This window comes from Cynoglossus semilaevis, chromosome 5 (assembly GCF_000523025.1).
Source record: "Cynoglossus semilaevis isolate Cse_v1.0 chromosome 5, Cse_v1.0, whole genome shotgun sequence".
NCBI lineage: Eukaryota > Metazoa > Chordata > Actinopteri > Pleuronectiformes > Cynoglossidae > Cynoglossus > Cynoglossus semilaevis.
Genome location: NC_024311.1, coordinates 3,057,654 through 3,083,940, shown reverse-complemented (window position 1 = coordinate 3,083,940; position 26,287 = coordinate 3,057,654). Strand labels below are relative to the sequence as shown.

General features: G+C 41.8%; 1 protein-coding gene across 12 annotated transcripts in view; it reads left to right on the top strand.

Annotated features, from left to right (window-relative positions):
- Positions 1-26,287, top strand: part of LOC103378693 (bromodomain adjacent to zinc finger domain protein 2B-like) — a 61,394-nt gene that overhangs the window by 22,267 nt on the left and 12,840 nt on the right. For 7 of the 12 annotated variants that reach the window (XM_025055894.1, XM_025055895.1, XM_025055889.1 and 4 more), the window contains exons 3-8: positions 18,980-19,159; positions 22,556-22,777; positions 23,398-23,553; positions 24,334-24,518; positions 24,622-24,834; positions 24,929-25,552. In XM_025055894.1, coding sequence (XP_024911662.1) covers positions 18,982-19,159; positions 22,556-22,777; positions 23,398-23,553; positions 24,334-24,518; positions 24,622-24,834; positions 24,929-25,552 — 1,578 coding nt within the window. In that variant the 5' untranslated portion in view covers positions 18,980-18,981. Of the gene's footprint in view, positions 1-3,520; positions 3,653-6,011; positions 8,410-18,979; positions 19,160-22,555; positions 22,778-23,397; positions 23,554-24,333; positions 24,519-24,621; positions 24,835-24,928; positions 25,553-26,287 lie in introns of those variants that run through there. The other 5 variants (XM_017032355.2, XM_025055898.1, XM_025055888.1 and 2 more) reach the window with 4 other exon arrangements.

The following is a 26,287-nucleotide window of genomic DNA, read 5'->3' as shown; positions in this document are numbered from 1 at the left end:
CATTGCCCCCCCCCCCCCCCCCCCCCGCCACATTACTGCAGGTACACGTTCTATTTTTAGCATTGTGAGGTGCAGAGATGGGTGGGTGAGGGTGAGGGTGGGGGTGGTAGGAGGGTGGGGGGGTTGCATACTCTAAAGGTCAGGTGGCATAGAGGGAAAAAAAGGAGTGGGAACAAATGATGCACTAAGCGAATGACACTCCGAGGTCCTGCTTTAATATGTATGTATTGCAGGTTGATGGCTGATTTCATTAGCGCCTCTCATTGTTATGCATAGATTGTCCTTCTGCAGCAAAATGAATATTGTATTCACACACACACACACACACACGTACACCCTTAAACAATCTCTCAAGCACACACAAAACTGCACTTCCCAGGGAATACTCTTATGTTTGCTTCTAGAAAACGACTTAAAGAAAACGATCGTGTCTCCACGACTGTTCTGCGTTTCGACTATAACACGACGCCGTCATATTTAACGCAGGTATTTGGCCGCTGCTGCGGACAATTCCTATTTACATCTGCGTATTTGCCATGTCGAGAAAAGCCAACCTCCGTTTCAATCACTTTAAAAGCAGAATCGGTTGTGTTGTATCTCAGAAAAGTACCGATTACGTCACTTGGGTTTATCGAGAGTAAATCTCCCTCGCTGTGTACGACGAGAAATGGGGGAAGAGATTATGTTGAGTGCCCATCATTAGTCTGTGTTTATGTGACTATAAGCCCCACTGTGCAAACACGTACATATGCTGGGAGCAAGAACATTCCTGACCTCCCATTTTAGCAGGAATTCCGGTCCTCATTGAGACGAGAGCAAATGTGTGCGAGATATTCAGAGCTATTTCAGGCAAGGAGGAAACAAAGGAGACATGTCTTTATTTTTACATATGTTTTGGAAGAAAACAGCCCAGACGGATTATCTGTTAGATTGGACTGTTCTTTTTGATCGATCTAGCTCCAGTCAAAACGGAAGTAGATCTGCCAAATGTGTGCGCACACACACACACACACACAGGGTCTAGCCAATGCCTGTATTTTTCTGTTGTCATTTTTATGGAAGGAAATAAGAGGAAGGAAATTTGCCGTTCTGTGTCAGATCTTGTCAAAGACAAAACTGAAACTTTTTAATATGACGATAACACGCACAGAATATCTCGCAGTTCCCTAATTTCTGGCATCTGATATGCACTAATATATACACACACACACACACACACAAAATAAATAATCAAGGACTTGAGTCTGTTCTAGTCTTCTTCTGGAGACTCCAGCTGCAGATGGATCTCTTCTGTGCAGTTCCTTTTTCCAGTGCATGACTATATCAACGCCTCAGAAAGTTTCAGCTTTATCTTGAGATTTTCAACTGAAGTTTAGAGTTAATGCTGTTTCTGACACACACACACACACAGAGAGAGTCTCAGAAAGTTCCAGCTTTATCTTGAGACACCAATTCACTGCTGGTGTCTAAAGTCAACAGGTTATTACTTATTAACGTGCCTAATCTTAGACAGTTAGTGAAAAAAAAAAAAGAAAAAAGAAAAACCACCTCGCATGTAACTGTCACATGAATCAATAACAACGTGATCCTTCTTTCTTTCCATCGTGCCCCACGTTCTTCACGTTCACACAGATGTGTTTGTCGCCTTTTTATTTGTTGCCTGAGAAACCATGTCGGCTTGTCTTCTCACATTTCACACTTGGTTTCATCTCTTTAACCTCTCCTGCTCGGCCAAGATGGGCCGCCTGACCTCTCGAGTCACAGACGTGAGACTCATCGCCATTACTTAGGGTCAGAATTGGGCATCTGTATAAAACACAGAGTGGAAAGGGAAAGCTCTAAAAGCTCTTTGGTCAAGGAACATTCCCAAGTTTCCAGCCCTCTTGTTTCTGGTTTGGGACTTTTCAGATTAGAGTTCTGATGGACTTTTTTTTAATAACTAGTAGCAACTATCCTTCTTTTCTTTTCCACTCCTTGAACATTTTCAGTTTTCAGCAGATATGATCTTGATCCCTTTTCCTATTTCTATTGTTCTACTGCCCCTTGTCTTTTCATTGGGTTTGTATTAGGGATGTCTCAATCTGATACTCAGGATGTCCGATATTGGTCAAAATTTAAGAACCGAGAAAAAAAAAAAAAAAAAACTACAGACGAGATTGAAGCCAAAATGCTCAACCTAACCTTGGAGGACATGCAACATAACAGCTATTGAAAAAGTTGTGTCGAGCCATCCCTACTTTGTATAAAAAGACACATTTCTCACAAGGCACGTTTTTTTTTTTTTTTTTTTTTTTTTACTGGCTTTCCAAGAGAGCAAGAAAAATAAAATGTCAGTGTGCTGTTGGCGAGGATACTTTTTATCCTGTATCTGGGCCACAAAGCATGAAGGGTGCCTGTTTATGACACAGGCAGAAACACATGCCTTTTATATACACACACACACACACACACACATACCAGTATTATGTACATACACACTACTCTTCCTCTCCCAGCCTGTTAGACGACAACGGCTAAAAAAAAACAAGTGACAAAAGATACACAAGCTCATGGCTGCCGGCATAGACGAACGCTGTGTTCTGCGTCTCACTTTGCTTTTTCATGACACTTGGTTTTGTAGAGCCAGGAAGTATGCAACACTGTCACGCAGGACACAGAGAATTGTTTTGATGTTTGATTCAGTCAGTCTCAGGTAAGATTTGCCTAGGAAAAAACACAGTTATTTTCAACACATTGACTCTACAGGGGAGGCTTTGTAAGTGTTTTGTTGATTCTTTATATACCACCGAGCTATATTTAAAAATGAAGAAATCATGAGATTTAACCAGTCAGCAGTGGAAAAAAAAAAACGCTTCCTCTCCGAACCGCCCACACTGCTTTCAGCCTTGTTGTGACTTGTTCATATGTCGTTGGAGGATTTCGGCTCCTTCCAGAACAATTACACTCATAAACCCTCCGCTCCTGAGGATGAAAGCAGGTTACACAGCAACAGAACGGAGTTGAAAACACAAAAGTAGGAGTGGAGAGAAACTGGAAAGTACTTTCTTCTTTTCTTTTCTTTTTTTTTGTGTTTTGTTTTTGTTTTAACTCTCACCCCCCGACATGTAGCCTCTCTTTTAGTCTCTCCCTGTGCATATCAGGAACATTCATGCCATTCTTGCTTTCATCACTCGTGTGTGCGTTGTCACGTGCAGCTGTTTGCTCTTCGGTTAGCCAATTGCGTCGCAACTTAGCCGAGTTGCAGCAGTGTCGGGATTCTCTTCTCGCAGAGATTCTCTCTGATTTATTCTTAACATCTGTCTTTGGCAGGTGTGTGTGGAACCGCAAGGTCCTCTCTTTGAGCCTGTGATACCGCTGTGTGTGTGCGTGTGTGTGTGTGAGAGAGAGAGAGAGAGAGAGAGAGAGAGAGAGAGAAAATTTGCACACAAACACCACACAGAGCCTTCCCCTGCTTCTTCTCGGGGATGATTCATATTTGAGCCCTGTGTAATCCAAGCCTGTGTTTCATGTGTGTGAACAGACAGACCCTGAGTAGTGGTCTTGGTCCTGACTCCCTCTGGGCCAGTGAGTGGGTGAGACACAGCTATCAACAACAGGCCCAGGCAGCTTCAGTTTCATCTTCACCACACAAGGAATCTACCCGTCGTGACAGGCAAATATATGCACATACACACACACACACACACGTACACAGTCAAGTATTGCCCCAGCTATTATTCTTTCCCCTCCTTTAGCTCCTCCTTAAATAATATCAGGTAACAAAGAAGGGGGTGATGGGGAGCTGCGTGATTGGTCCAACCTTATGAAAGTGTTAGGATCGAGAGGATGGGCTCGTGGCTAAAGTTTCACATGAAAAGATAGTGTGACACAACGGTGACGCTCAGTCTAGCACCAGCAACTTTGTGTGTGTGTGTGTGTGTGTGCATTGTGTTCGCCCGGCGCTCTTTGTGCACGTGCGTGTCCACCTGTAGAAGTGTGATTGCAGCGCGGGACTGTCAAGGCGGCGGATTGACACGGTTAACAATGGCGGCTCAAATATTTTGACTCGCTTATTTGAAAACCTAGTGGGAGAGTGCAGTGACAGGGGAAGTGGGGTTGGAAACGCAGGAAGAGGGACCCTCTGTCTGTCCTCGAAGGACATTGTACAGGGGGACAAACCTTTCCTTTTTTTTTTTTTTTTTTTTAAAGCACATCTGGACTTTGAAAAGAGTGTTTTACATTTTTCCTACAGAGGGCAGAAAAGTCCTGGTTAGAGCAGGAGGACGGTGATACACGGATTTACATTTTCATTATGTTAAAAATATTTTTAAAAAAAACACAATCATAAATCATGTTATTATAACTAAGAAATAGTTAGTACAGATAAGATAACAGTACAAGAAGAAAAAAAAAGACAAAATTGAGTGACTAAATTCCTTTCACAGCAATATTCCTTTATGGACCAATCAGTGGTTTACTGACTAGTAAAGCAGTTTTTTATTTTTTTAATTCCCTAAATTCAAACTTAAATGATGGGATATAATAAATATTGATCATGATTGATGAGCTATTAAAAAATTTTTTTATGATTTTTCTTGCGATATCTAGACGGCCGCAGACCCCAAAATCACCAGGCTTTTGTTAAGATTTTTTTTTTTTTTTTTTTTTTTTAAAAATCAAAGTTAAACTCAGCATTAGTAGCCTGTTTAGACATGATACATTAAGCCTTGATTTATTACCTCCATTTGGGCATAAGTCAATGTGACTTTGCCGTGCTGCTCTTCTTACTTGCTGCGCGCATTTTTTTTTTTTTTTTTCGACTTACATACCAGCTTTAACAATTTTGCTCTCCCCTCTTATAAACAAAAACAGTCAACTATGTTTGAGTTTTGTTTGAATCTAATTGCAAGCATATGGGGGGAAAAAAAACCCTCATAGTGTTAGGGGAGTCCTGAAGCCCATGTGGTACATGATTCAAACGTTTCACAACAAGTCCGCTTTTATTCTGATGGTATGTGTCATCGTTAACATCCCCCACTCCAGCCACGTTCAACATTGTTAAAGGCAAAACTGTAGATTTTCATTGCTGCGTTAAGACATTTTTATGTGTTCATGGAGACCCTGAATTTTATTAAGAAATTGTTTTGGTAGAACAGTTCTTTAAAGGGCAGTTGCTTATAGACACGAGTGTTGTTTTAAACATCCTCTGACTGTTTGCTTCAAATCAGGGCTCAGCAACTTGAGAACATATATAATTGTAAAAACCTGTGACTAATATTGCCTTTTGTGCATTTATGCCTCAATTCAATATTCACAGAGTGCCGGTCTTAAAAGCCAGCAGAGTGTGACCATATACAATATCATAGCAACTGCTCTAAAATGTTCAAGTGAGAAATGAAAAAGTTAATGATATAATTTAGTTGTATTCCTCTGCCACTGCTGCTGCTGACATCATTTAGCCGATACGTGCTAACGTAGCTGCACACAATCAATTTCACGTGATTTGAAGCATGTAGCTGTGAATTTTATTTTATTTTATATTAACGCCTACTTCAGTTTATTCAAGTTTATTTTTATGATAATTATGAATTTCCAACAAACTGCAGACCAGTCACAGGTTCCTGCTTCAGTTCAACAACAAAATACTTGTTGACTGGAATGAGGTACTATATGAAACTGGTTCATGTGCACAGTCTGACAAATGAAACAAACATTTTTGTAGTCATTTAAAAAAAAATAAGAACAATGTATGACATTTTCTTCCTTTTCTTGAAATGAAAATATTTTTAAATATTGTCCAAGTACAAATTCTGTCTTTTTTCAAGTAATACGTTCAGTGGATAATGAGAGAAAATGAGAATAACTTTTTGACGCCAACATGTGCAGGGACATTGTGCCGTTTCCTGAGCATTATTGGCAACTTTTTTTGACAACCAAAAATCATCTTTGTTTTTCCTCACATGACAGACGCTCTCTAGTTTACCAAACTAAACACAATTTTTCACAACTTGAAACAGGGCCAATAATTTAACTGTCAGATTAGTTTTGTTGTTCTGAAGTACTTTGCTGTGGTGACATATCTGCTACGTACTCGCTGCGGCTTGTGAGTGTGTGCTTATTCTCCCGAGCTTTGGCGCAGAACACGTGCAACAAATGTGTGCGCGCTGACCAGCAGGATGTATCGTGCTTAAAAAAACCCAGCCAATTTCAATCGCTGGCCCGTGTGACGAATGCAGCCCGCCGTGTCATTTTATGGGCCCATCAAGCTTAACGTGCGTCAGTTATGTTTACTGGACGGGTCAAATGTGGTGGTTAATTTCAAAGGAATGGCAACTGATTCACAACGATTCCAGCCCATCGAGCGATTCAGTTTGATCCAAACACTCAATTTGAATTGGGCGATCGCGTCTATGGAGTAACACAGCAGAAGTGTAATGTAAGACGCGTCGTTCGTCAATCCAGGAAAGTGACTTGTTACATAAATGTTGTGTCCAAATCAGTGTAAATGTGGCTGAACCGGAGTTTGGACGATTTATTTAGCCAGACTGTCGGAGGTTTCTGCTTGACGTTTACTTCTTTCCCACGCCTTCTCTGTGGACTCATACTGTGGGAGTGGATGCCATGTTTCATTTGTCTGGAATTGCCTGCTCGGTTTATCAGCCACGCGCTGAACAGATTGACAAACTATCAAAGTGGGTTTAGACGTTTTATAATAAACCCCGTGATGGCCACATCATCAGCATAGTGTTGCACAAAGATCCAAAGTCAGTTTCTTAATTCGGAGAATTACGAGTATTTATTTTTGCCGCTATTTTCTCCACATATTCTAGATTGATTCGTACTGTTCTTATTCTCACTTGCTCACTAATGTGTGAAACTTTTTAGGAGAGGAGTGAAAATCCACGGTTGCCAGTGGCTGTAAATTATCGAGCCACATTCTCTGGTCAGTGCAGCTTTCACAAATGACGTTTGACTTCAGCCACATCAGTAATGGCTTCAGTGAGAGGCTGCCTAATGTAAATATTGCGTTAATGTACCAACAGTGGTTTGCGGAGTCACTTGCTGTTAATCATTGCTCAACACAGAGCTTGTCAGACACAACATGCCCCAGAGTTAATCATGGTTATAGATCCCTGCTTTTTATGTAGAGGACGTATTTAACAGCTTCAGCCGTTCCAGTCGTTTGGTCCTTTCAGTAAACGTGTGCGGCAGCATTGGCAGCCGTGACTCCAAGGGTCAGAAACGCACTTTGAGATTCACGTGTTTGAATGACAAGTCATATGGAGTAAGTAATTCCAAATGTCTCAATGGCTCTCCGTGAGACAGAAAACCTGCTATTCAAAGGTGAACACAAATGACTTGTGCTTTTTTTTTTTTCCCCTCTCTCCACTCTCCAGCTGATTCTTTCAGGGCTGAGAAGGAATTTTAAGTCACCTCAGAAATATTTCCAGTCCTCTCATTTCCATTTTTGGCTGTTATGTTAAACAAGAAAAGATAAAAAAAAAAAAAAACAAAAAAAAACATTTCATACTCGCGCACACACTGAGGCGAAGATCGCCGTGTATAATTAAAAGCCAATTTTGTTGAATTGATTAGATGATGTTAATCAGAAGAGATAATATCTTAAAAGCAGTGGGAAGGAGGGGGGGAGACGGAGGGAGTGTGTGAAGAGTGAACAGGAGTGACAATCCAGCCGCCATTACAAGCTGCTGATTTCTGCAGAGTGCTTCATAAAATGTCAGAGCGCTTCTCCCTGAGCAAGACACTGAAAAATGGCAGAGCTGTGATGTGCTGGCACCTCACCTGCTGCTGCCGCTGCTTCTGCTGCGTGAGCTCTGCACGCGCGCGTGTGTGTGTGTGTGAGTGAGTGCTAGCGTGCGCGGGCGCGCGTGCACGTGTGTGTATACGTGTGTGTGTCCACTTTGGCCTCCCTCCCATGTTGCAGTGAAGCAGAACAGAGTGGCTGACTGCCCGCTGCTTTTCTCTCTCTCCCCCTCTCTGTCAATACAACACTTCTCTCTTCCAACCAGTCATTTTCACATGTTCGACATTAAGTAAATCAGCAATTGAACAGTAGAGAAAAAAAAAACCCCTGATTGACAGATTGGGTTTAAGACTTCAGCAGTCGGCTGTATGTTATCAAATTGTCGGTCAGAAACTCAATAGCGTTTCAATAAATATCCTTCCTGGTGCGAATTTTGTGTCACTGAAAAAAAAAAACAAAAAAACAAACACACTATGTCTGATGTTTACACATCAGGAAGGCTGTTTACTTCTCGATGTGAAACACAAACCTACCCTCATTTGCCATTCAGCCTGTGTCTGTGTAAGTGATCCAGCATCCTTTAATAAGGAAATAGATTATCTGAATTACAATTTGTGTGAACAGACCCGACAGTTTGCTTGCAATCGGATAGGAACACGCCGAACGTACGTAAGATCAACGCAGTTTATGGGTGTTTTATTGAAGTCTGACCTTTTGTTGATGTTGTTGTTTTTGGATTGTTGCATTTTCCTTTTTCAAACCCGCTGCTAAGTATGGGCTCATACATTAGAATTCACACTAGAATTAGACAGTGTTTCACATGGTGTTATGTAACGTAATGAAAACAGTTGAAGCTGAATAATAAACCGAATGTGACTTTTTTTTAAATTGTCATGTCACAAAATACATCCTTGCGTCAGATTGTTCTGAATGACAGGATATCTCTGTTACACATTGATATTTACACTGGTTCAGATTCATGAATCATCTTTTTCTGTTTGGTTCGGGCCGATCATGTATAGGTCCGTGTGACACCGAGCATGTCATTTTGACTTGCCTGCTCAGCTAACGTCCGTCAGCGCTCGTCACCGCTGCTCTATGCATTTATTATGGTTTGCATCACTTTAGGAACTAACTCTAGGAGATTCATTTGCGTTTGATAGATGTGCTTATTTTTAGCGGTTTGTCTGTTTCTTTGATTGGTGAAGGTCAAAAAAGTCTGTATAATAATTATAATAATAATAATAATAGTAATAATAACAGCAACGACAGTAAAATTAATAAATACTTTTTAATTAGTATAATTGTATATGTTATAAAATATAATTATATTATATTTGAATTATAATTAAATATAAAATAATCATGTATTTATAAAATGAAATATATATAATTATAATTATTATTATTAGTAGTAGTAGTGGTAAAATAAGTGTAACTGTTATTATTTGTGGTGGTTTTATGGCTTATGTGCAGTTTTTGCCTAATTCTGGATATTTTCTAAACCGTTCAGTTGGATTATATAATCTGTTAGATGTTTGGACACAGCAGCACGATCGATACGATTGAAGGGAACCCCGTTATCACAGACACTTGTTTGTTTATATAAGGAGATGTTGCGTTATAATTCAATTGTATTTTTTTATACATAGCTTGATTGAGCTAATCTAAGATTCATGACTAAAATATGACTAATATAGTGTTGTTGTTGTTTTTTTTCTTTCTGAACCAGATTGACTTGCAGTGCAAATAGACCAGAGGAAATGTAATATAATTATGAATAAATGTCACGATTATTTAATCATTTATGAGCCAAGAGTGCGCGTACCTATTGTGTGTTTTAATATTTAAGGAACACACATTCACACACTGCATTTGTTCAGTTCACACACATCCACGTTGCCCACCATTAGATGCCAGCGTTATTACTGTTAATTTCACTACACACAAAAAAAACAAAAACAAAACAACAAGTTGAGAAAATAGAAAGTGCAAATAGAGAAGGAGACAAGGGGAGAGTGGCTCGGAGAGAGGTGTAAACGCAGGCGAGGGAGACGCTGATCAGCACCGAGTCGGAAATATGAGCAGCCTTTTTGTTTAACAAGCCGAGTAAATAAGCGCACAAGTCACAGGAAGGAGGTGAATTTAGTGTGGCTGTTGAAAAAGCAAAACGTGACTTCACCGAAAATTATGCAGGCTATTATATTTCAGGGGCTTTTGTGTCCTCGGGTAGTGCAATAAAGAAGAATAAGATCATGAGCGAGGGAGTTGTTTAAAATGGTTCGTATGGTATTAATCAAGGTCGTCTGCGGAAATGTGATGTCATTAGGGGCTGCAGACGACCAACGTGTTAAGTAACGAGATGAAATCAGAAAGGTATTATTGGCAATTTTATGGACACCTCGAAGATTGATTGATTGATTTTTTTTTTTTTTATTCCAACCTATTCAAAGCTGATGTTTTATGCAGAGAGAGGCAAAGACTAGATGAAGGATCACAGACTCATATCTGGACAGTTTGGCCAGTGGAGAGCGAAGATGAGCACTGCTGAAGTTTTGTGTGACTGAGGGGTGCAGTAAAAATTAAAGACTGTGACTGTACGTGTATTACCTTTGCAGTTTGGTTAAACAACACATTATATGCTCCAGGAATATTCTCAAAACACTCCCCGAGAGTCAGTGGGGGGAAGAAGGAAAAAAAGAAGCCATTTCTGCCATCACATCTGCAGCAGATGCAGCAGCAGCAGCAGCCATCACCTATCTAAATCATGTCACATCTACACGGGCAAATCACTGATCTGCTGCAAGTCAAGTTTCAGTTGAACAGAAATGACTAAATGTTTGGTTTTTTTTTTTTTTTTGTTGCTTTTATGGAAATGGACTGAAAAGGCTTAAACAATTTCTCATGCGAGGTTTGCCGCTCTCTGGCTATTCCATTGTTCTGTCACTGTCAGTTTGTTTTTCTGTTTGACATGCATGTCATTTGCATTATGCATATCTGCAGACCAGCACTCACTCACTCACTCACTCATTCACTCTCCCTCTCTCTGTCTCTCTCTCTCGGTCGCTCGTTCTTATCTGAAGTATATTTGTGTGACATGAATTTATTTAAACCTGCGGTTTGCAGATTGAGTGGCATGTTTTTGTCAAACCGCAACAACATCGATTCCCGTTTCCTGCGTTCATGCAGGGGTCTGAAATCAAACAGAACGGACATTAATGAACGCGTTTGTTCTCGTCGCACGTACACTTCGTTAAACGACCACCAACAATTATTGAATCAGACTTCTTTTTTCTTTTTTTATCAATTAAACGAATGTTGAATTTGCACTACCACTTCGAGTGTTAATTAAACATTTTAATAATATTCCACTATTTACAAGCCTGTTGACAGAGTTACCACGTCTTGGGGGAATTTTTATTTTTATTATAGGTTGAAATTATTAAAGGACTTATTACCACATCTTTAACATTTTAAGGACCAATTATTTTGAATTAAGTAGAGCCTTGTAACAACAAGTTTTTGCTTCCTAAATATACTAAATTATTGATTAACCACGTATTGACAGTGTCCAGTAGAGCCGCCTGCTAAGCTCTTGTTACAATACGTTGGCAGCTGCTGAATCTTAAGAGGGAACAGTGTCATTTCAAATGTTATATTTATATGTACTTTATAATAAAGTACAAATGTAGTAATGAAGTATTTAAAAGATCTAGTCAGGTAATGGTTACATAATGTGTTATGGTTCTTAAATGCAATTATATAGTGCTATTATTTTCTGGGATTTAAGTGTAGAAGTGCTTTATTTATTTTACATTTCTGCTTAAACCGAGAACATTTAGAAACCTGCATTTTTTTCAAAAAATAAATGTAATACATACATATATAAAAACACTATAGAAGTTAATATAACTTAGTATAGGGTACGAAAATAGGATGTAAAACTTGCAGTGCTTTGCAGTTGGGGTTTTTTTTGCACAGAATTTTTGCTGTTCGTGCTTTTAATGCCATCAAACTGGAACTGAAAAAAAAAAAAAAACGTTACATTTTCTATAGGTCCATGCCTGCATGTCACCCTGTAGAAAAACCTCTTGTTAAAGGTGGGGGAAAAAATGCTCAAATGTATCTGTCAAGTATTTTTGAATCAAGCTGTGTTTCTGGTATGTGAGCTCAGCGTTTGCAGCCTCAGGCTACGTTTTTTTTTTTTCACTTTATAATAAAGTGCGCTGAGTTATGTACAAAGTCAAACCTGTGTGCCTGCGCTGAGTTATGTACAAAGTCAAACTCCACCTCCTAAAGTGTTTCAGAGACATTTTAAACTGCGAAACCCTCTAATCTAATTAGTACTTCCACTTCCTCTACCACTACTGAGGTGATTCTCAAACTATGGTGTGTGTACCGTCCTCATTTTAGTCGTACCTAGGAGCATTTGACTTCTGTTAGCATTAGGGGAGTCACCAAGTTGGTAAATACAGCTGATACTGACTAACTAACTAACTGACTAACAATCTTAGGAATACGGAATACATCAGTTTCTTCATATGCAGTGGTCAGCTGAACAGGTTAGACCTGTGATGGTAGTTGGAGGTAGTAAGTGATGTCAAAAGTTTGACATGTTCTTCCTATAGTTGGCATATAGTTGGTGTGTGCGAGCCTTTTTTTTTTTTGTTACTTTTTAAGGACTATTTCTGGCACTTGTTGTTACCTTTAGGACCAATTGTCGTAATGGGGACCTGCAGCTCAGCGAATGAGGCAGAACCTCGGTTTTAAGGCTCTGGTTAAGGTGGTGGTTAGTGCTCGGTCTTGCAGCTTAATTACTGTATGTTTGTGGGACTGTGTTTGTGCATGTTTTGAACGTATGTATTTTTAGTGTGAATCTCACGTACTGTTATCGCATGCTTCCAAACTGCTCCCAAAGTCATTATGGACTCTTGTTGTCGACACATGCAGCCAGCAGTGAGTGGATCTGCAGAGAGACTGTAATGAGCAGCGAGACTGGCAAATGAGTGTGAATGGCTGTAACGGGGGAGAAGGGCAGATTCATCAGGGATGATTGCCTGATGCACTCCTCTGGTTTTTTGATGTGAAGACCCTTCTAGGTTACCATGGGGAGAATAATTAGCTTTGCTTGGATGCAGATGCGAAATAGCGCAAGAGATGGGAATTTTCTTATTGAGTTTACTTTTCGGATAAACAGAATGGTGCATATTAATGTGGTTACACACATACACACACATACACGCATGTATGTAAATACTCGTTGTTTTTTTTTTTTGAACACACAGACACACTCACTCGCCACCGTCTCATACCCTGCTATTTATGGCCTGGAAATGGAAGAAGTGCTGTGTCTGGTTGAGCTGAGTAACACAATTCTGTCACACATAGGTTTGACATCAAACGCAAGTGACAAGCCTATCCGATTCCTCTCCACCGAGTCATCACCATGTCCCAAAATCACATTATTGTCAGTGGGAAGCCAGAAAAGACGGATGGTGAGCAGAGCTGTTGATTCCAGCCTTTGGCATCGGCAGTATGCTTGAGAAAGGCAAATAAAGCCATTTGGCAAGACTTGATTTTCCTCATCGTTTCAGACATATACAGAACTTATGTGGCATGTCTTTGGGGTTTATGTTGGATCTGGGGCCTTTATAGTGACACGGATACACATTTGTGTGCGCGCGTGTGACCGAAGATGGAAAGACTCTACGGCCGACCGTGCGCCGACTATGACCATATCATTACCTCACTGCTCTGACAGGCAGTAAGCAGCGGCTTTAGTCAAGGTAAGCCTGAGTGTAACATGGAGGCAGGCAGTCAGTGGTAAGCTGTAATAAGACCTGTGGGCAGCAGCTCTGCCAGGGTGAGCTGATCCGAGGCTGGGTGAGAGATGGTGCCCATCCCCAACATGCTCTGCTCTGCCATCTGTCACTGGGCAGGAGCGGCGTCGAGGGGAGGGGTCTGAGTCACTCTGGTTGTTGTCACCTTCGCAGGCCACAGTGGGGCATGCTGTCTCTTTATATTCTTTTGAGACCTGGGCTCGGCACGTCACTCCATCGACTCCGTAATAAACAGTGATTATTTATCATTATATTCACTCCTATTAGATTTGGTTTTACCAGGAAAAAACAAACAAAGCAAAATAGCTGAGTACACATGGACAGTCATACATTTATTGATTTAACATTAACATTGGTTTCCGCAAAGTATCCCCAGCCTTTCACAAATATTGCCTGACATCAGTCAGTGAACACATCAGACATCTGGCCCAGCTTCTCACAGGTTATAAAAAAAAAAAGTTCTGAGAAGCTTTCGCAGCAGATACATTCCAAATAGAGTGGGAACTGACAATAGTGTATCAAGTGTAAAATTGTTCTCGTATCAGGCCAATTATTAAGTCCATTATTACCATAAAATCTCAGGACAACCCTGACAGTTTTTGAGAGTCTCCATTAGGGGGTGCCGTTTAGAATGACCTACTATATTCAGTCTCTTTTGTGTTTTTTTTTTTTTTTTTTTTTTTTGTTATTGCTAACGAGATGCTGTTTATGTCATTTCTTTTTGGATTGTGTGGTTGAGTGTGTGTGTGTGTGTGTGTGTGGAGGAGGAGTTAGATGAGGGGGAATTGAAAAGGGGGAAGAAAGAAGGTCAATCCAGCCTGTGCGTGCAGCCTGCAATGGTTGAGATGATCTTGGCTGAGTGTATGATCATTGGCAACAAGCATGCAAAGTACAAAACAGCCACATCCATATGCATATGTCATGTTTACAAGTGCGTACACTCACACGAACATGAACACGTACAAGTGGAGGGTGAAGTTCAAGCCTTTGGGTTTGTGTAAAAGCTCTGGTTAGAGAAAAAATAAAAATAAAAATAAAGTGATGTCACATTATTGTGACTAGATTTAGCAAAGAGGCTTAAAGTTTATGTAAAATAATGTAAAAAGATGTATGTTAGAATTCCACTCCTCCCCTGCAGGGGCTGCTACAGTCACTCTTATAACGTGCCGTTTCATGATTTGAGTGCACGAGTTCAGCGTAATATTTAACAGATTCCTGTTAAATATAACTCTTTATTAATAAGTTCAAGTTAACATCACTAGCTGGGGTCGTGACATATTACTTCAGAGCCAGTGATTGTAGCGTTTGTGTACGAGCCACGAAGCCGTCAGCGTGTCACCCTTAATAAGTTCAAGTTAACATCACTATCTGGGGTCGTGACATATTACTTCGGAGCCAGTGATTGTAGCTTTTGTGTGCGAGCCACGAAGCCGTCAGCGTGTCACCTAGTAACTGGATGTGTCTGCATACTAGACACATTCCTGGAAAAAAAGCTCATCATCTACTTCAATCATTTACTGGAAGTGCTAATATAAAAACAGGATGTTTTTTTTCTCTCTTTTGGTTCTGACCAATACGTGAGCTAATTGCGGATTAGTCATCAACGTCACTCGTCGGCCTCTTCGGCGGGTGTCGTCACGATGACACCCTTGCCTTGTCGCTCCTCAGAAAAAAAAGGATGTCGCTTGAATCGATGCAGAGACGGATCAAAAGCAGGAAATAACAGATCAAGGAGAGAGAGAGAGAGAGAGAGAGAGAGAGAGAGAGTGAATGTTGCCGAAGCAGGACTGACACCGCCTCGTTTGTTGAGGTTGTTTGGGGGGGGAAAAAAAAGGGGCAAAACAGACCTTCAAGCCACAGTGTGTCTTTGAATGGGGTCAGGGCATCATGGGGAATAATGCATTTCCCTTCTCTTTAGCCAGGCGCTCCTTCCATTACGGCTGGAGAAGAGACATTGTGTCCACACTCTGATTACCACTGATCCATGCTGATGACTCTGTTGGCGGATTATCTCAGTTAGTATCAGCCATCTGTTACTGTGTGTGTGTGAGATAGAGAGAGAGAGAGAGAGAGACAGAGGAATAGAGTGTGTGTGTGCGTGCGTGCGTGTTGGAGGGTAAAGGAAGAAGGGGCAGAATGAGACACACTCAAGAAAGGGGGGGGGGGTTTAGAATTTGAGGTTGTGTAGCCCACGCACGCACGCACGCACGCACGCACGCAGCCTTTTGTGACATTGCTGGTTTTTTTATCAAGCACCACTATTTACACGCAGCGCGGACACACAACACCGCCAAACAAATGCGTGATGTAAGGGGCACGCACGGGCCGTCACAACCTCACCAAATGCACTCACTCCATCTCTCCCGTATACAGTCCTGCCCTCCTTTCAGATGCTCCTGACACGTGAAGGCTCCTATACGAAGGGCACATGCAGTCATAAATCCGCAGAGCTGTTTATAGCTACACCATCTCCTGAAGGGCCACTGCATCCAGCCACCGTTAGCCGCACGTATTGACAGCCGGTCGCCGTGCGCGTGCGCTTGGTCGTATTTGCAGATGTGACTGTGAATCCGACGCAGGATCACGTCTTATAAATCATAGTTCAGCTATTAGCATAAATTCTCTCTGTTTTTTTTTTGTTTTTTTTTTGCATATATTAAACCTGCTGTTTCTGGTCTGGTCTCGACGCGCCGATTGGTTGACGTGCGCTCGAGTCGAATTGATTTAGCCGTTCGCAGAGATTATAACATTTGCCTTATAACATCAATGCGGTGTTGCCTTTAATTAGCAGTGAAATCAAACTAATTCCGATGCTAAATCCATTTTAATTTATCGTAATTAAGTCTGGATTGGATCCTTAAATACCTTTGTGCTCCCATTATTGCAACAATCATTGTTGTGGCTGTGCATTTGGTCGCTACATTGCCAACCTCAATCTCATTATTGTTATTGGATTTAATTGCGCTAAGTGATGGGTTTGTAGTTGTTGGAGGAAGATGGACCCGCTTTGCAGTGTTTTTCTCCCCTTTGCTGTCCTTCCTCTCTCTCTCTCCATCTCTCATCGCAGAGAAAGGCCCTGTGAGAGATGAGAGAGATGAGAGAGGACGAGGGGGAGGGTAGTACTGCTTTACACCTCTGCAAAGAAGGGATTGCTTTTTTTGTTGTTTGTTAGGGGGGGGGGGAATCAATTCTGTTCACATCATCACGTTTTGACAAGGCGAGGCATTAAGTGCAGATATTGAGAAACGACAAGAATAGTTTACAGCCTGTCTTTTATCTTCGCACTTTTCTTTTTCCTCTTCTTCCACAACAAAATCAGGAGCGTATTGTCTTGCTTATTCCTTCGCTCTTCAATCATTTTGTCCCTGTTCTCATTCTTTTCTTTTTCATTTATCCCCTTTCCTTCAAAAAAAAAAAACGCAGAGAGAATGATCTGCTCCGCTAACCGCCTGACACCGCATAAGCTCACTTGTCCTCTGAGACATGTGCCTTTTGTTTTTCCGTGCATTATGATAATTACGAAGCTCCTCCATTTTCGTCGCAGGTCCAATCATACTTCTTTTTTTTTTTTTTCTTTCCACATGGAGCAAATCACTCCTTAAATCCGACGTATTTATTTCTTTATTTTTCACATTTGACATTGGAAAAGATGACATTCTGGGGCAGCCATTCATACAACCATAAAAAAAAAAAAAAAATTCACTGAGCCAGAAACGTAAACATTATTTTTCTGTTTGTTCTGCTTCACAATTTGGCTCCTAAACTCACGTTTCGTCACCTTGCGTAAGAGGGCCGCTTCACAGGACCTTTGACCCGCCTCATAATTACAAAACGGCCGTCTTCATACTGCAGCAGTGGCAGTCATGGCTGCCTAAGTCCGATGTCACACCAGCCTCCTCCCCGCGGACTGCAGCAGGTTTTCTTGTCATCTGCGCCTCTTGCTCTCTCTCTCTCTCTCTCCCTCTCTCCCACTCTCCCACTCTCCCTCTCTCTTTGACGTGTTGCTCCTGGCGAAAGGCTGATACTTGATATTCAGAGGATAGCAGCTTTTGTCTCAGAGATTTAATCAGTGGCTCTGCTCCCACTGCAGAGGAGAGAGGGAGGAGGGACGGTGGTGGTGTGGCAGGAGAGAGGCAAGAAAATGGAGAAATGGAGGCAGAGACTGTTTATTTGTAATGACACAATAACAAACCCCCCACTGTAAAACACAATCTGCAAACTGTGCTTTTGAAGTGGAGTCTCAGTCCAGGATTAGTGTCAGGCAGGAAAGGAGTCAGGTTGGTGTGATGGACACAGGAGGTGATTTTGTGAGTGTGTGTGCGACTGCATCAGGGGTTAAAATGTGGGCACACTCGGCGCAAGTTTTTTTTTTTTTTTTTTTGACAGTCTTCATTCGACTGCGCAAGTCAGCAGCTGTGTGGGCTCGGAGACTTTTGTTCCCCGCTTGTAGGCAAACAGGGATTACGTTTGAATAATGTTAGTGAAATATTTGGCTGCCTGGTGGCTCGGTGTTTCTTGTTAGGGTTTTATGTCATTGCTTAGGTGATAATAGCAGGCGTGTTGTGAGACTGATAATGGACAGCTACTCTGCTGGTTAATGCGTCCATCATCTAAAAGGCCCCCTCCATTTAGTTGTGCTTTCCACTGAAAGGACTCAAGGAGCAAAGTTGTCTTTAAAGGGCCCTCGGAAAGCTGATGAATTGAAATGACATTCTTTTTTTTTTTTATCAAAAGACGGAGAGTGTAAAGAGTGTTTTTAGAGATCTCGCTCGCGAAACAGAGCTGCGTGAATTCTGTAAAAAAATAATATTTGTTTGATCAGGAAAAAAAAATCATTTTTTTAGAAACGTTTGGAAACTTTATTTAGACGTAGTACCAAGTAACCCAGAATTAGTTACATCCAGGGCAACCGGTCGAAGTAGTTGCCCTCGATGTAACAACAACAATAATAAAGAAAAAGATTTGTTGCTGCCCTCTTTTGAATTCAAAACCACCTGGCACCAACTTACTTACTTCAGCTGGTTCCTTAATGGAGCTCATCACCAGTTTTGTATGTTTTTTTTTTTTTTTTTTTTCTTAACAATGAATTTTCAAACCCGTCAGAAAGCTGGAGATTAAACTTTGTGGTTCGAAGCCTTCGCTCTCATTTTACAGGGTTTGGTCTTCCACGAAAATGTCAAACTTTCCTTCGACATCTCTCGTCTTCTTCCTTACTTCATATAGTCCGCATCAACAGATGCTGAGAGCCAGCGAGCATGGCTAAATAGAAATATTGTTCCTGGGAAGTGAGATGTGAAAGGAAAAGTGTCAGGTGTATGTGTGTGTGTGTGTGTGTGTCTATACTTCTGCCACTGCTTTGCTATTGTAACCCTGCTGATTGGATTGTGTTTGACAGATATGGAGTCTGGAGAGCGGCTGGCCTCCCCCGTGCCCACCCTGTCTGCTGCTCGCACCTCCTCCCCTGCGGCCTCTTCCTCCTCATCCTCTTCCTCCTCTTCATCGTCCCCTGCTCCCCACTCCAAGAGCAGCTTGGCCCCGAGTCCCTCAGCACTGGGATCCACCCTCAGTACCTCTGGTAAGGAACAGTTTTTTCCCTCTGTTGATTGTTCATCTCGCGGAGACGCACCAGAAGAGTATGTACTGACAAACGCCAACACACGCGGCGGTTTCCATCTTAACATGGGAAAAACACATGACAGATACGCCTGCTCCGCTCTCCGACTCGTTCCTTTACCATGAAAAAATGAGTTTCCTCTGGTGTTAATTATATAGTTATTTTACAGCCTGTGTGAAAACACCTTTCTCTCCCTGCTACATGGATTTTTTTTTTTTTCCCCTTTCCCCTGACAGCTTGGGTTGCATTTGAAAAGCTGCTGCATTAATGAATCCAAAACAATTAAGAGGCTCTTTTGTGTGAGAAACACACACATGCTTTGCCATGTCTCCTGACAACCTTCAGCTCTCCGGCTCCAGCTGCCTCAGAATCAAGCTCAGCACGACACAGAGTTTCTGTGCGTGCATGTGTGTCTGCGTGTGTGTGTGTGTGTGGGTGCGTGCATGTGTGTCTGCGTCTGCGTGTGTGTGTGTGTATGAGTGCATCTCCGGGTAAGTGTGGGTGTGTGTTGGTGATTTAACATTGGTCAGCTCTGTGGCTAGTCATCCCTGTCCGGTATCTTGGCTTGTTTTACCAAAGGGCAATGAAGTGCATGTGTGTGTGTGTGTGTGTTTATAACTTCTTGTGTCTTTCATTTATCCCCCGTGAGAGCGAAGTGAATCATTTGCTCATACTCTCCTCCTCATCTCTTGACGTCTCGCTGTGTTCTTCCTGGCGCACTAAAGTTACGCACACACACACACACATGATTACACATAAACACTACAATTGTGTGCCTCTTTATCCAGGCTATTTGTGTTTTATTTTCGTGTTTTACCAGAAGGAAGGAAAAAAAATAAATAAAGCCTCTTGTTTTGTGTCTATACCCAAAGAAACGGCCATTAGGAGCGTCTTTTCCTTATGCATTATACATCCCTCATATCCCTCTGTGCCATTACGTGCGCTCAGATTTTCTAGATAAGCGATTTTGGATCTGAGCGTCAGATGAAATGCTGAGAGGCGCACTGTCAGATCTGAACTGCTGTGCTTCGTGGGAATCAAGCAAGGCATTTTCCTCCATTTCACGTCGTACCTTGTTTAATGCCTGAACTGCAACTCGAACAAATGCTCCACACAAAACGTTAAAAAAAAACAAAAACGGGCGAATCGTGTGAATCTTCTCTGCCTCACCTGAGGACGAAGTATCCGATTGCAGGCAGAGAAAGATTTTTTTTTTTTTTTTTAAGACCTGAAACAACGAGGCTGTGTCAAGTGTGTTGCACAGATTCAGTGTCATCAAGAGCCACCAAGACATTGATCCAAGGTCCTTTTGCCGTCTGTCGAAAAAACCAAATAAATCTGAGGAACACCAAAATGAGTAGGAAGTGTGTGTGGGGGGGTGGGGGGGGGGCGCATGCGTATGTCATTGATGAGGACATCACTTGGAGAATAAAAAGCTGATGGGAGCTTGTAGCACTCGCTCCTTCTGGGATCAACTCACGGATGCAATTAACTTAAATCTGTCTGTGGAAATTTGATTGACTGCAACAAACAACAAATTAATCCCCCTTCGGCAGCATCCAAACATGAAAAAAGCAGGCGGTGCAGTTTGTCAGAGAGGAGGAAGAATTGAAAGAGAATGAGGAAAAGGATGAGAGGGGGAGAGAAGGAGAGCGAGAGAGAGAAAGAGAGAGAGAGAGAGAGGCAGGGGGCGGGGGGGGCAATTTTTTTTTTTTGCGTTGAAGGTAATCCTAGGTATGTCTTCTCTTTCGCCTCAAATTTTTTTTCGATTTAATTATTCTTCTTCTGGAAGCCTGCATTAATATTGAAGAGGCATTTGCAGATGTCACTTTGTGTTGCCCAGAAAGGAGCAGGGGTGCAACGGGGGAGAGAGGTTGGCACCCTAGGCATATGTGAACGCTGCGCCTGGCCTTTCAGCTGGTTGCTTTGCAGTCGTTTATCTTCCTATCCACTGGCTGACTCCTGTGAGGCAGCCTCTAAATATTCAGCATATTCTAATGACATTCAAGAGGCAGATTTCGCTGTCTTGTGGTCGTGAGGGGCCTTGAAACCAACACAAAGGGGCCGCACGCCCATACGTCCCACCCCTGGCACAGCGTCTGGGTTTTGTTTCTTCGCACGCGTAACCACCAACACTTCCTCGGTTTTCAAATGGTCCGAGAGATGCGTCTTCATTTGCAGTGCTCCTCGGTGTTTTTATACACAAAACTGAGAGGAGCAGAATAGTGCAAAGTAGCTCTGTGGGTAATTAGATCTCCGACTGCATCGGTTCCGAAAAGCCCGGTTGCTCAGTTGTCAGTCTGCTTTCCATTTCTGTGGTGTGTGCAAGTGTACAGTGGGTTGACATTTTCATCTGCATTGTGCACAACACTTTTCTTTCCTTCAGTCATCACTTTTTTTTCTTTTTTTTTTTTTTGCGTATGTGTATTACCTGGCTTATGCAGAGACATCAAGCAGACTTCCTCTCCTCCTCTGGAATAGAAATTGAATTTGCATGAAATATGCTCACACCAAATTGCATCTGACTCTGGGAGGAGGTAATACGTGGCAGTCGCCCCTGCCAGAAATGATTGTGCTCAGGAAAACGCTAGACGATGATGATGTTGATGAAGTATTCTTCTGTGCTGAAATTGAATGCCAGAAAAGATAGAACTAGGTTAGCTTTTTTACACCTCACACACACACACACACACACACACTTCCTGCTGTTGTCACCACACAGCTGTTTAAACTTAAGAAAAACCGAGACACGAATATCTTCATCCTGAAAATGGACTGAAGTGTTGGTGTCAAACAACTGTCAATGTTTCAATGTACACACTTTTATATAGCGATGTCAATGTTTGAACCACTAGGAGGCGACGACCCTGCTTTTCATTCTGTGTCAGGAAGATGAGAAAAAAACATGTTGATTTCTTTCTTTAAAGGCCGTAAGAATTGTATAAATCAGTGCATATAAAAAATGGTTGCTGAACCAACTGGAAGATATTGTACTTTAGGTTAAATAAATAACAATGTCAACAATGTATTGAGGGAAGATAAGTAAATTACATTTTGCTAAATAAATGCTTAGCTGTTCGTATTTCAGATCCATTGAAATAACTGAACTTTCGTTTGGAATTGAACTTTCACAAACGGCCTACCAGTCAAGCGCATTTTGCTAAATAAATGCTTAGCTGTGTGTATTTCAGATCCATTGAAATAACCGAACTTTCGTTTGGAATTGGACTTTCACAAACGGCCTACCAGTCAAGCATCATTTCAACATTTCTGGACATGTCTTTAGTCAGAATTGAGCCAGTAAACTATTTCTCCGGCCCTATAATATGCCTGTTATTTCTTATAACGACTTGACAGTGACTGATCGTGTCAATGGATGTGTCTCAGGCCGTATGTTTGGAGCAGCGGGAGAGCAGCCCTTCATTGGCTCCGCATTGTCAAGTGCCTTCCCTCTGGTCAACCACCCAGCCTTTGGAGCACTCTACTCTGCTGGAACAGGCCGGCCTGAGTTTGGAGGCCTGGGCACACTGGGCATGTCAGCTGCTCTCGCTGCACACCCCCAGCTAGGAGCTCTTTCTGGTACGTAAAAAAAAAAAAAAAGTATTTTTATTTCAATATTGTTATTATTTTTGCAAGTGAATTGCTCGCTGGCGGTGATGATATATGCATATTATTTTATGACTGGAGTACTTTGAGGCTGAGGTATTACCTAAATAAAATACACATATGTATTTGCTGATGCTCAGAAAGTGCCTGTTATAATTTTATGATCATGGCTCCGGATCAACTCGTTTGTCTATAACCAACAAACTAAAGCGTTAATGTCCTGCCAGTGTCGAGTAGCCCAGGTTGTTATATTTGAATATATTCATTATTTAAAAGATTTACAGGAAATATTTGAAATGCCCAGTGCCGCTGTTGAATAAAGGCAAAGTATTTTTGAACGGCCTTTGCAAATGTCCAAACGTTATTGCACTTTTATTCATTTGGCAGTGCGGTTAAGGAGGGCAGTAATATTTAAGCAACAGGATAAATTAATTTTTTTAAAAATGAATAGCATAAAATTGCACAATTAATCATGATTAAAACCGAGCTCTGCTTTTTTAATATATTTTTTAAAAATTATTTGAAGCATTATTTGGCTAATTGTGGACTCCCTTCCTCACCTCCCCTCTTTCTCCCCCGTCCTTCCCTAACAGAGTGGTGGAGAGCTGCCGAAGCTCATGGAAGGGGAGCTGCTGCCTTCTTGCCGTCTTTTATTGGCTTCCCTCCATTCTTCACCCCGCACATTCAGCCCAGCCACAGCACCACTCCCGCTCAGATCAGAATGCCCGGGAAGAACAGTCCGTCGAAAGGTGCGACAGACATGCTCATTGATTCTCACAGCTACATGATCCATGTGAAAATGTGGATCTAAATCTAATTTTATGATCATAGTACTTCCGTTTGTCCGGTAGGGATTCCTTGATGACCTACGTTCAGTCCACACTGCTTCATTTTCATTATAAATGGCATCAATTCTGCCAAACGTACAGATATTAGGCACAGAGCCCTCGTCTTTGGGGGTGGAGGGGAGTATTTTGATCTTGGCAGTAAAAACAAATACTTTTTAGTAAATGAAAATAGAGTTACTTACTTCCTGCTAATTTGTTATTTTGGGTCACTTCTGGAATGAGCTGAATAGAAAGCTTTCCAAAAACAATCATTTTTAAAGGTCCAGTCATCATTTTTTGCTACACCAGGTTATAAAAAAAATGCTGTTTTTTGTAACTGGTAACGATCTCCCTCCACTCTAGTGTTTAGGATGAAGCCAATATAAAACATGAGGTTGATTATTTCATTTCCATTACCTTATACCTATGTTTGTGCACATATGTAATCCATGTACTGCATGTGCACATAAACAACTCACTTTGACTTCATTTCGAATCGAGAGAGTCAGTTTTTGATGAGATGCATTAATTAATTCATGTTTTATTTTTTTAAGTTCTCTAGTCAGTTTTAGACGTTATATCATTCCGTGAAGTGTGAAGTTATGTGAAGCATGGCATTACCACCAGCTCTGTTTGCGTGAAGTTAGCATTCCCAGTAAAGCGAGAGCATGGCATTACCACCAGCTCTGTTTGTGTTCCCAGGTGTAAACGGAGCAGTAAATGGCAGCGGGGTCTGTCCTACCACTACACAATCAGGAAGCTTCTCTGCAAGTCCAGCTCCTGTCCAGGTATCCTCCAAGCCAACCAAAAATTCTATTCCTCCCAATAGTCATCGTAGCAGTCCTCAGAGCAATCCAGCAGAGCCACAGACGAAACCTAAAGAGAAGGTCAGCCTTGAGATCGCGTACATCTGATTTTTCTAACAGAAATACTGAAGTATAAATAGGATGTATGTTTGTAGCTTATTCTGTTTTTTTTTTTTAAACTCAGAAGTCACGGAAAAAAGGAGCTGAAACGTCTGTGGCGAGCATCAGTGAATCAGGCTCCTCATCAGACAGCTCCAGTGACGAGTCCCTCAGCAGTGATCTAGAAGACCTTGCAGAAGATGATGACGAGGATGATGACGATGACGAGGACGATGAAGATGAAGACAAGCAGAGTGAACTGTCGGACAGCGAGAAGCAGACAAAGAAGAAAACAAAGGTTAAGATTGATTCAATATATAAATCTGACATCATGAAACTAAAACGATCTCCCTTTTGTTGTTTAACAGATGTTTTTTTTTTTTTCTTCCTAGGTTTTGATACCCAGCACTGGAAATGCAAAAAATGACAGACCACTGTGTGGGAAAACACAGGAAAAGAAAAACACACACACCCCGAAGGTCTCCTCCAACCCCCCCACCCTGGTCCCTTTACCCCGCTGCGTCTCCCCCCCTGCCTTGTCCCAAACATCTCCAGCGGCTCTGCAGAGCTCCCGCTCTCGGACAGACACATCACAGCAACACTTCAGTGTGATCCAGTCCACTGGCCTGGCTGCCAACTCAAAGCCCCTGCCGCTTCTCACTCAGCCCCGCAGGGAGACATCGCCTTCCTCCTCACCCATACCCCTCACCACATCTCCAAAGACACTCTCTACTACTGTCTCCCCCAAACATCACAAACTGCTGCCCTCCTCCTCCCCACAACACCTCCCCCTCTCCCTCTGCTCCTCGCCGAAGCCTCTCTCAGTCCCTTCTCCCCCCCACTCCACTCACCCGCTTTCTACCTCCCCGAAACCTTTTGGTTTGACCTCACCTGTAACAAGCTCCCAGAAGTCACTGAAACCTCCTCGGCACGCGCTCACTGGCACTGGCAAGCCCAGCAAAAGGAAACTGCTGGAAGCTTCGCTGGCGCAGATCAATGAGTTCAGACTGAAACAGGTGAGTTCACTTGAAAACAGCGGTGAAATAATGCCGTTTTATAATCACATTTACGCAAACGACACTCAGCTCCCTGTGCAGCAACAAGCTGTGTGAGCAAAATAAAAAGTCTTTTTTATACAATTTTTTTTTAAACAAATTTCAGGTAAGGAATGTCCCCCTGGTTGCTGAGTGAGCACTTAAACCTGCAGTTGGAGTCCATGGACTTTTAACTTAAATGTAACTGAACCAACCAATCAATTGCAACTACCAATCAGGAGTCACAGAACTGACCGACTGACGCAGATGGTCTGATTCCGCTCCACATTTGGCCCAATTGACACCTGCGTAATGTTCAATTATTACAAAAATGTAAATGGATACATCCACACAGAGTATTGATTATTGATTGTTCACTCCCACCTTCTTTTTTTTTTCACTTCACTCTCAACCAAAATAAAATATAATGAGCTTTTATTATTAATATTTTCAAAGTTAATCAACCGTTTTTACTTTGCAAAAAAGAGCAAAAAACTCGTCCTCTAAAACATTGGAATGATATCACATTCTACAATTCTCCAACAAATCACATTCATTTTTATTTTTACTTAGCAAAAAAGAGCAAATTCTCCAACAAATCACATTCATTTTTTGTTGTCCTAAAAGAGCGAAAAAAAAACATGAGCTTTTCAAATATTTATCAAAAATATTTCCAATTCATAAAAATTCATGTTAGTCACACAATAATCAACTCTG